Source organism: Helianthus annuus, chromosome 2 (assembly GCF_002127325.2).
Source record: "Helianthus annuus cultivar XRQ/B chromosome 2, HanXRQr2.0-SUNRISE, whole genome shotgun sequence".
In the NCBI taxonomy this organism is placed as follows: Eukaryota; Viridiplantae; Streptophyta; class Magnoliopsida; order Asterales; family Asteraceae; genus Helianthus; species Helianthus annuus.
Window position 1 is genome coordinate 59,694,899 of NC_035434.2, and position 11,557 is coordinate 59,706,455.

Genomic DNA, 11,557 nt, shown 5'->3' on the forward strand with positions numbered 1-11,557 from the left:
TTTGTAGTTATGTAATGTTCTCGTTTGGCCGCCCCGTTTCATGGATTGTTGTTTTCTAATGAAGTTTATTTTCAAAAAAAAAAAACTCTCTCTTTGAAATGATTTATTTTTCTTTTCCTTTTCCTTTCGATTCGTTTGAAAAGTTTGGGTGCTATTGCTGAGTGATTTGAGTTTTACTTACCACATGCTAAGGCCACTAGGGGTGGTTCACTAGTGATGGAATTCCATCACTCCCACTATCCGATCAAGTAATGCCATGTCATCAATCAAATTTCCATCACTAGTGATAGAAATGTAGGAGGGGTGGAATCACTAGTGATGGAATTCTATCACTCCCTCCCAATTTTTTTAATTTTTTATTTTAAATTAGAAATTAACAATAAAACACTAAAATTAAAAATTTCATTAATTTTAAAACATACTACTTCAATTTCACATACTAGAAACATTCAATTTGTAAAAAAAAAAAAAAAAACCCTACTCGAATTTAACATACTAGAAACATACAATTTAAAAAAAAAAAAACCTACTCCTCGTCCGAATCCGGAAACTCCAAACCTAGAGAACCTACTAGTTCGATTAAATCGAATCTCAACCGAAAGTGAGTTTCTTCGTTACGCAATTGTAAATTGATATCTTGTGGAACTTGAACTTGTGTAGGAGGATCCGGTACCCAATCCGGGGATATTGCACGTCCGTCGTGTTTGATCAACATATTGTGCAATATGATACATGCATACACTATGCTATGTATTGCTTTCTTGGTCATCGAACGAACCGGTCGGTGTAGTATACCCCATCTACCCTTTAAAACACCAAATGCCCTCTCAACATCTTTTCTTGCCGATTCTTGCAATTTTTTGAACGCCTTTTCTTTAGCCTCGACGGGAAATGAAGGAGCTTTCACAAAAACAGACCAAGACGGGTAGATACCATCCACAAGATAAAAGCCTCGTCTGTAATGTCGACCGTTAACATAGAAAGGAGAGGAAGGTGCGGTACCATCCGTTACGCTTTGGAACAACGGCGACGTGTGCAACACATTGATGTCGTTGTTTGAACCTGGGACACCGAAATACGAATGCCAAATCCATAAATCATTCGACGCCACCGCTTCTAGTATGATGGTTGGTCTTTTGATGTCTCCCCTCACATACGCCCCTCGCAACTCTCTTGGACAATTTTTCCACTCGATATGTGTACAATCGATGCTACCGAGCATCCCGGGGAAATGCCATCTAGCCTCGTGTGCGGCGTAAATACGTGAGATGTCGTGGCTCGTCGGTTTACGTAAAAGCTCGTTAGTGTACAACTTAATGACCGCATTGCAAAAAAATTGCAAACATTCACGTGAAGTTCTTTCAGACATAGCTAGGTATTCATCATATTGATCGGGTGGGTTACCTGTCGCTAGTTGGCGAATGGCGGACATGCATTTTTGTATCGGCGTGAAACTTGGTTTGCCCCTCGCATCGTAACCTTCTTGAAACCATCCCTCGCTTGCCTCGATGTCTCCCACAATCTTTAAAAATAATTCTTTGGGTAAACGAAACCGATCTCTAAACGTTTCGGCATTCTATAGCGGGTTTTCCACAAAATAATCGTTCATCAAAACTTCGTTGGCACTTATACGATCACGGTCGACCATCTTCTTCTTTGGGCGGGACGACTCGGCATCAAGCTCGTTATACACCGACACAAAAAAGTTTAGCGTGTCGTTGTCGGAAGACGACTCGGTATCGGTATCGCTAGACATCGGAAACGTCGAATCCGTAGGGAATTCCATTTGAGAAGATATAAAAATTGTGTGAAATGGGTTTAAAATGGTTTAAAAGATATAGTTTGGTGTGTGAAAAAATGGTTAAAATGTGGATATATATATAGATAAAATGGATTATTATTATTATTTTTTTTTATTAAAAGTTACCGTTTTAAACGGTCAAGTTCACAACGGTCCGATTTTTCAAAAATTTAACGCGTTATGTGCAGCACGCGTTGATGTTTCCACGCGTTATAGAAACACCGGCGGCGGTGTTCCGTTCCACTTCAACGAGTGATGAGTCTTCATCACGCTCCCGCCCCGGGTTACCTAAGTCAAGGAAATCAAAAGTTAACAAAGCATTTTTGAATTATACACAACGTAACAAAGATGTTAAATTCCACCAGCTAAATAACAAACTAAGTTAACATGTACGAAAATTAACCAACTTCTACGCCTACTAATCCTACTTGGATAAGACGTCAGGGGCAGATTTAGAGCCTTTTTACGGGTTCCCAGGAACCCAGTCGATTTGGAAAAAAAAACGTTTTTTTGTAGTGTAAATCTTGTATGATTTGGAAAAAAACGATTTTTTGTAGTGTAAACCTTGTACGATTTGGAAAAAAGAATCCAGTGAAAAAACTGGCTGGATCCACCACTATAAGACGTTATCGGGATCTTCAATGTACACATAGTTTGAATGCTCTAAATTTAAGGAACCCGTCTCTAGAGACGGGTACAGTACTAGTTATCTTCTTGAGTGTGATTCTTTCTTTAAACAAGTACCAGCTACCCAACCAACTACTTCAATTTATAAAGTAAATCTAGTGGCAAATCCTTAAAAAATATTTTTCATGCATGGCAAAAGTTATAGCGAAGACTATTGTGACATAAATGTACCCACCAACCAAAACCTGCAAAGACATGTGATTTCAAATTCATCTAGCAAAGTAACGTTGTATTAAAACCCAACCAACAAACATCATTCAATTAATCCCCATCAATGTTACCGTCTTCTTTATATATACATACACTCTCGTTTGTGTGTATGTGTATATAAGTACATCACGTATTCATTTAGATATAGAATCCAAGTCCATTCTTCACACATACACTTATACTACACCGTGAAAATGGTGACGTATGAAAGCTAAAGATTTCGGATGAATGATTTCACGGCCTGTTGAGGTTGGTTTTTCATAATCTTTTTCATGTAACTGCTTACATTTTTGTTTCAATTTAAAAAAAAAAAAAGAAAAAAAAAAGACATTAGAAATGAGGTTTGATAGGTGAAATTTATTGTCACTTTCTTCTAGTTGTATTCTTAGTTGTACCCAAACATTAGATTTAACCTTAAAAAGATCATTGTTGTTGATCTTGTACTATGTTAACCAACAACTATTTATCTTGAATTTCAGGATTAACATTTTCAATTTTAAGATGTGTGTATACTATGTTGAAGTAGTATATAAAATGGCTTATAAATGCAATAAGGTTTTTTTTCTAAAACAATGAAGCTATGAACTATGTCTATAACAAAAGAAATTGTGAGATCAAATATCTTTTTGTATAATATTTTTGAATATTTGTGTGAACATAAAATTGTGTTATGCACTAACAATTTACATTATGCCTAATGTAGTGGGGGCGGTCATCACTAGTGATGGGATTCCAATGTACAAGTATTAATACACAATGTACAAGTCATACACATCCCTCAATAATTATTCAACGCGTTATATATATCACTCGTTATTTCTATCACTCGTTACCAACATAGAGGCGGCAGTGTTAGTGATACTATCACTCGTTGTGGGGAGTCCATAACGGACCGCCCCCTCCCCCCTTAGTACTTATTTTATATTTTTACTATTTTATATTTTTTACTAGCATTTTGTATAAAAGTTTAAAACTGTATATACTAAACATATAATTACAAGATTTTTAGTATGAGCCTATTATCAAATGTGATATTTTAGTTTTGGACCAATTGCGATTAGTAAGTACTGTAAGGCTGTAAGCTCTTAGTTCAGTTAAAGTTATTAAAATTTATATATATGTAACAAGTTTTAAAAGGTTGCATGTTAAACACACTCTAGTTTGTGGATGTATTTATGTTAATTAGATGTTTAATTAGTTGGTAAGTTTTGGTTATTTTTACAACTAGTATATTATTATTATTATTATTATTATTATTATTATTATTATTATTATATTTTGTTAAAGAAAGAAATGACGTTTCCTCGTGAAATTTAAGTAATTTAAAAAAAAATAGTTAAATGAAATAAGAATTCTGTTGATCTCTATATCAAGTGGTGGAGGGCTTGCATTTCTCTTGAGAGATGCAGGTTCGACTCCCTTGGTGCAGAGTGAGGCACTGGTAGGCAATGATAGGAGACCCAGGGAAACCTGGGTTGTATCCTTGAGCCAAACGGGTTTTACCGGTAATTTCACTGTCATGCCTACGGGCAGGAGGGTTACGGGGTTTTCCCCGGAATGGTGGTGGACTCGGGTTACTCTCGGAGTACTCTGTTTGTCTAGTGGGTGCCCCAAAAGTGCTCAGGATTGAATTTGTTGACCGTTAAAAAAAAAGCAAGTTTTTATTTAACTTTGTTGCAAGAGCGTGCACACAAAAATAAAATGCGTTATTCCAAAAAAAAAAGGTCAAGTAAAATAAAAAGCGGTGAATCGCACCAAATGACCCGTTTTCTACCAAAAATCAAATCGTATAAATCTCAAACCGAGTGATTTAATTCGGGTCGATTGATCAAGCGGTTTCACGGTTAAAGAACACCCAAACCCTGGTCTTCCTAATATTACTAATAAAATGACGGAAATTCGATATAAATGCAAGTAAGTTATTATGATGAAACTAGTAATTTATTATTCGAATTGTAGCCTGCAACTTTCATCGACTTATTTGTTGAGATCGAAACAACTTATAATTAAAATACAAGTAGGCCTCTATATTTATATAATATATATAATTTCTCTAAAAAATGTTTTAATTTCAAAGTACATACCAAATGCTACCAAACTCCAACTGTTAATTTTGGGAAACCTACCAGAATCCAGCTTATGTCAAAAATAGATAACATTTATTGATTTTATACATGTAAATAAATAATTTAATAAGTATGCCTTTTAAGATAAATCTTTATCTTAATTAGTATTAATTTATAAAACAAATTATTTTTTGAAAGCTGTATTTTTCTCACCTTAACTAATGGATGGATTGGTTCCATATGCCAATGCCTCAAATTTGTTTTGTGAAGATTCTATTTTGGCTTTTCTATTTTCATGTTTGACTTGGTTTTTGACATATGGAGCGGCAATTTTTATACTTATATGTCTTTCATCATCATATAAGTAATTTATTAAAAATCGTATTATAAAGAATCATGAAGGGTATTTTGCGGTTTTTAAAATTTGTGAAGCTATTATCGGGTTGTTAAAACTAATGGAGTGGTGGTTTATTGGCAAAAACAAAACCTTTAAAAACACCTAGATTAAGAAAGGAAAGGTATTGAATTTAAGTCTCATAGACAACACAACAGGAGATTAAAGAAATTAGTCAAACATGCTCTATAAAAATATATCAAATTATACATTATTGTATGTTACTACCACACACACTCAATAAATGATATGTTAAATATTTTATATTTTTTTTCTGAGAGGTATATAAGTTTTTTTATCATTCATTTCAAGAATTATACCTTTCTTTCCGTCTGAGTAATTTTTTTATCTTTTTTTTGACATTTTCGAAAAAAATAAAATATTATCTCGTTTTTTGAAAAAAAAAATGTTTCCTTTTTTATGATAAAAGGGCCTTAGTTTGACAAAAATAAAGACATATCTTGGATAAAAAAATGTTAAGTAAATCAACTGAAAATTACAAAATAACAGTTTGACAAAAATAAAGACATATCTTGGATAAAAAATGTTAAGTAATTCAACTGAAAATTACAAAGTAACTTTTTGTTACATTTATTATATTATATATTATCCTGTAATTGTAATGTTATATATCTCTCTATTAAAAGAATCCTTTAATTATCCAACAAAACTATTTCATTTATTTCAGACAACAAATATCTATATTAAATCTTTAGATAGATTGATACCATTTATAGTAGTTATAATATATTTGTCATTAAATTGTATAATTATTATTTTTTCCGGATTAAATAAATAATGTGAAACTCAAATGGTTTTGGATTTAAGTGGGTAACTAACTGGGTATCATCAATAAAAGAATCCTAGTCAAAGACATTGTAAACGGGCCGGGTCGGGTCGTGGAAATCAATAACCCGGCCGTCCTCCCACTAACCTCAACACCACTACATTATAAATTGTGTAATTGCACAAAGCCATAAGTCAAATGCAACATATTGATCATAAACAAATTACGATCTTCAAAAACAAAAACAACAAACCGAACAAGTATTATGGATACAATAAGTGAAAGATCCGAGAAATCATCATACGTAGAACCCTCGGCCGTTATGGATCCTATCCAAAAACAACACTCGTATAAGGTAATATAACATGTCTCATATTCCTATTTTATAATCGTTGTATAACATATACATTATTCTTTTGTATTTTACAGAAATTAGAGCTGATTTCAGAGATGACGTTTGTGAGCAACGGTTGTGTTGATTTTAGAGGGAGGGTTGCCGATAAGCGAAAAACCGGTGGATGGAGAGCTTCTCCTTTCATTATCGGTATAACAATTTTGTAACTAAAAGATTGTAACTTTGATCCGTGTATTAATGAACACGTTGATTTGATTTAAGACACTAAATGAGTCAAGCTGAGCCAGGACAAATTGAGATCAGGCTTGAAGTAAAATGAGTCAGCTCGGCTCGACTTATTTATCTTAACGAGCTAGCTTAAGTTTGGCACATAAAATACTCAAGCTTACTCGTTTATTTTAAGGTTTTGTTTGTCAAATTTTCTACGTATTCTTTTCGAAAATTTTTCGAGTGTGTTTTGAGAAAGTATAAAACCTTGAGATCTTTAGACTGGTGGGTGTGGGGCTTGGGTTGTGGCGTTGAAGGGGGTTTAACGCCGGCTACACCACCCCGGCTCGGCATTGGGCTTGGCGTTGCTCGCTTGGCGTGGGTATTCTACCTGGCAGGGGGCGGGGGGACTGAGTGACGTGGCAGTCTATGGTTGGCTGGTTCAAAGTAAGAAGTTTAAACCAAAAAAAAATCCACATGGCTGGCCACGCCCAGCTAAGCGATGCCCCACCACAACTCTAATTTTTTAGTATTAGCTTGTGGATCCCACACTCACCACGTGTCAAACAATGCCCCCAACCCAAACCTCTCCAAACCGATATTCTTAACCCGTGATAGTTTGGAATGTGTTTTTCCTTAAGCCAAGTCAAATAGTATTATTTTAATGATATAAGTATTAAACCTCGAGATCTTTAACCAGTACTAGTTTGAAATGTGTTTTTTCTTAAGCCAAGTCAAATATTATTTTAATGAGATAGTATTATATACTTTTAGTTAAGAAAGGCCGGACAAAATTGTTGAAAATTGTTTTATGAAAAAATACCACTTTACCAAATCCTATTATTAAAACACTTATATTCTTAATAATAACATTTTTAACTATAAAGCTACAAACAACACATTAACCATTTGTTATTTTTCTAAAAAAAAATATATAATTACTTATATAATTATTAAGTTTTTAAGTTAACCTATGGTGAATTTTCTTTGTAGTGAACGAGGTGGCCGAGAGGCTAGCCTTCTTCGCTGTTGCTGTGAGTATGGTGCTGTATTTAGTAACGGAAATGCACCAATCGCTCCCAAACGCGGCCACACACGTAACCGACTGGATCGGGGCTGCGTACGTGCTCACACTCGTTGGCGCATTCATAGCCGACGCGTATTTGGGCCGATTCTTAACCATCATCGTCTTCTCCTTCATCTACTTTGCCGGGATGGTCATGCTCACACTCTCCGCAAAACTCGACCGACTCCGTCCGCCACTCTGCCTAAAAAGACCATGCCCTCCCGCATCCGATGGCCAGACCGCGTTCCTCTACACCGCGCTTGGGCTCATTGCCATTGGGACCGGGGGGATCAAGCCTTGTGTTTCATCGTTTGGGGCGGATCAGTTTGATGAAGAAGATGAACGGGAAGTTGTGAAGAAGTATGCGTTTTTTAATTGGTTTTTCTTCGCGATTAATATGGGTGCATTGCTTGGAATTACGCTTATGGTTTACGTGCAACAAGAGAAAGGGTTTGCATGGGGTTTTGGTATCCCTACCATAACCATGTTTGTTTCGATTGTGATTTTAGCTGCTGGGTTCTGGAATTACCGGTATAAGAAACCGATGGGGAGCGCGTTCACAAGGTTTGTTCAGGTAACGATGTTCACAAATTACGTGTATGTAAATTAAGGGTTGTGCTAAATGTAACCTGGCCAATCTCTATTCCGCTTTTCTCACTAAAAAATACCTCATGATTTTGATGTTTTCAAAAGAGTATGATGAAAATTTAGGGGTGGGGTACTTTAAGATAGTTCATGAGCCGAGCTAGAGCCAGTTTGAGCTCAACTCGGATTGTAAACCGTGATGAAAACTTGAGCTCAAGGTGAGTTCAGGGCCAGCCCAAAGGTAAGTAAACCCGAGCAAGGACTTTGGGCCACCATTTAAGAAGGGCCCAAAACTTGAGCTCAAGGTGAGTTACTCTTTTGAGCTTTTTCCAAGTGAGCTTCCACTCACAAGCTATTTGGACATTCGTCGTTTAGCAACCCATAAATTAAGGTAGCGTTCGTTTCATGGAATGGAATGGGATGGAATTGGGAAGCTTTTCTTTGTAAAATTGATCTTGGTTTGGGGAGGGAGGAATTTGAAATCCAATGAATTTCTTTAATCAATGAAATTTGTGACTATTTCAACATTCCATTCCATTCCTTCATTAGAGTGAAGGATTTCTAAGGAATGTTGAAATAGTTACAAATTTCATTAGAGTGAAGGATTTCAAATTCCTCCCTCCCCCAACCAAGATCAATTTTACAAAGAAAAACTTCCTAATTCAATTTTACCTAAGTTTCTTGTTGGTATTTATATTATCAATTGTACATAAATTTTTATTTGAATCTACCATTGCAGGTGATGGTGGTTGCCACCAAGAATCACCTCCAGGGACACCGCGTCGTCTCCGACGACCAACTTTACGAGGTTCCCACACGCGAATCCGACATCTTCGGTGCAAGAAAACTCACTCACACTCCACAATACCGGTTCCTAGACAAAGCAGCCATAATCAAACCTCAAGACTCAACAACAACGATACGAAACCGATGGAAACAATGCACCGTAACACAAGTTGAAGAATTGAAATGCTTCATTAGGGTTTTACCCATTTGGGCAACCACCATTGCCCTCTCCATCTCCTTCGCACAACTCTCCACCTTCTTCATCAGCCAAGCCACAATCATGGACCGCAAACTCGGCCCACACTTCGTCATCCCATCGGGCTCCATCCCCGTCTTTTCAGCCATTAACGCGCTCATCCTCGTACCCATTTACGAAAAACTCATTGTCCCCTTTCTCCGTAGCAAAACTGGACACAAACGTGGGATCACTTCGTTGCAACGCATGGGGGTCGGTCTTTTCATCTCCGTGTTTGCTATGGCATCCGCCGCGGTGGTGGAACACAAACGACGGACGCATGCGAACCCGAAAACCCTAAGTGTGTTTTGGTTGTTTCCTCAGTTTTTTCTCATAGGAAGTGCTGAGGTTTTCACATATGTGGGACAACTCGAGTTCTTTTACGATGAAGCGACCGACGGTACAAGGAGTCTCAGCAGCGCGATGTTTTTGAGCGAAATCGGGATTGGAAGCTGGCTGAGTACCGCGATTGTGAAGATAATCGAGAAGGCGACCGGAGAGGAGGAGAAAGGGTGGTTGAGGAATGATTTGAATGCTAGTAAGTTGGATTACTTTTACTGGATATTGATGGCGATCAATGTGGTTAATTTGGTGGCTTATTTGTGTGTTGCTCGACGGTATAAAGGTAGAGATGGAGCAAGTGCTACAGGAAGTGTTAGAGATGAGTCAATGGTGAATGGTCAAAGTTAAGTTTGTGATAATATATAGAATTTAATTTGTATTGTTTTCCCACAAATTTGTTATGTGTTGGTTGTGTTTAATAGTTTGTGAAGTCCATAACTTTAATTTGACCTTTGTTTGTTTCTAATTTCTCTTATATATATACTACTATGTTGGTCCCCGTGATACGACGGGTTAGGATTCCCTTTCAAAAGGTAATCTAACCCGACTTAATTGTCTTGGGTTGGTTTGGTTTTATTTGACAACAAAAAAACATAACTTGGTTATAAAAGAACTTGGGACGAAAAAAATTACCATGCTTTATGGCCTTCCAGCTATCGATAAAAAAAGTCATAGATGTAAAACTTAAAATTTATAGTTAAGGGCTTTTTTAATAAAACAAACTAGCTTGTAGATCCATGTATTACACGGGTTGTGTATATATATATATATATAACTAGGTTAATGCCTGCGTAATACGCGGGCTTCAACCAAAACAATATTATTTACTTTGAAATGAAATATTCTGTACAAATACATACATCTGAAGAAAAATACAAAAAACTATTCAAATGCCGGAAAAAACTTCCTTGTAGACTACATTTATTGTTTTACTCGTTACCTTCTCATCTTTGTCTACAGAACTTCTTAGGAAATTTCTTCGAACAGTTACCGTCGACCAAAAACTTATTATTTTTATTCAATTTTAATACTATCTAAAAAGACACGGCCTGAACAACAAAAACAATAAAATTAATAAAAGTGTAACGAAGTTTAATGATTGAAAATACATATCCTGACATTTTGGATTTTACATCAACTGGGCTCCGATTTATCGTCGTTCTATAAGAACACCCCAGGAAAGAATGAAAAAAAATTGGTAGCTTAACAAACGGATACAGGTCACCGCTAGAAAGATCCTTAGGAAGAAGTGGCATGATATTATCACAATATGGTTGCATCTTGTCATCCAAAGCCCGACATATATAAATAGTCAGTATTGATAATTTAAGAATTATTTAACGACTAAAATAAAACTTACATATAATTTTGGAATTATACATTCACTCATGAGTAAAAACCGGTTTCTAATTGTTGTAAGACAACTACATTTCCAAATTAATTACATCTTTGAGAAAAAAAGTCAAATCATAAGCAAACCAAATCTAATTTCTAAGAATATTTCGAACAAATCCATTACAATTCCTTCTTGACCAAACATGGCTAGACTTCCAAGGGTCAAATATTGAGCATGCTCAACCTGGAAAAAAAAGGAGGTTGTAGTCCAAAAAAATATCAATAAACTATCATTACTCACATGTAAAAAATTTACATTTGTATACCCGCAAACTCCAATCCTTCTTTGCCCTTAATGGAAATAAATCATTTATTGATGTTTGAATATGTGATGATATTTCTTTACCCACAAAAACCCAAACAACCCGACCCAAATAACCCGAAACTTGAAACCGAATAAAAACCAGAACATTAGTTGCCTTTTTTATAGATGCGATCTGATTTGGAGTGTTTTGTATTTGAAACATTAAGTTTTGAGATTTTTGAATATTATCATACCATATTGTTAAATGATGTTTGAATATGTGATGATATTTTTTTAACAACATGATATATATATATATGATGATATTTTCTAAAAAAACATTTTTTTTCAATTTACATCGAAACTCGTAAACTGAACAACCCGACCCGAACTAACC

General features: G+C 35.7%; 1 protein-coding gene across 2 annotated transcripts; it reads left to right on the top strand.

Annotated features, from left to right (window-relative positions):
• Positions 1 to 2,795: 2,795 nt before the first annotated feature.
• Positions 2,796 to 9,987, top strand: LOC110914316 (protein NRT1/ PTR FAMILY 8.1). Of its 2 annotated transcripts, XM_035984095.1 has the most exons (5): positions 2,826 to 2,947; positions 3,402 to 6,300; positions 6,375 to 6,489; positions 7,501 to 8,147; positions 8,898 to 9,987. In XM_035984095.1, the coding sequence occupies exons 2-5, from the start codon at positions 6,211 to 6,213 to the stop codon at positions 9,867 to 9,869; spliced, it is 1,824 nt and encodes a 607-aa protein (XP_035839988.1). In that variant the 5' UTR covers positions 2,826 to 2,947; positions 3,402 to 6,210; the 3' UTR covers positions 9,870 to 9,987. The 2 variants fall into 2 exon arrangements, with proteins under 2 accessions (XP_022014815.1, XP_035839988.1); XM_022159123.2 differs by lacking the exon at positions 3,402 to 6,300 and having other exon boundaries at positions 2,796 to 2,947.
• The last annotated feature ends 1,570 nt before the right edge of the window (positions 9,988 to 11,557 follow it).

Excerpts from the sequence above, each read along its gene's own strand:
- LOC110914316 (XM_035984095.1), top strand. The coding sequence starts at position 6,211 with ATGGATACAATAAGTGAAAGATCCGAGAAATCATCATACGTAGAACCC. Across the intron at positions 6,301-6,374 it reads AAAAACAACACTCGTATAAG|AAATTAGAGCTGATTTCAGA; the intron begins GTAATATAACAT and ends TGTATTTTACAG. Across the intron at positions 6,490-7,500 it reads AGCTTCTCCTTTCATTATCG|TGAACGAGGTGGCCGAGAGG; the intron begins GTATAACAATTT and ends TTTTCTTTGTAG.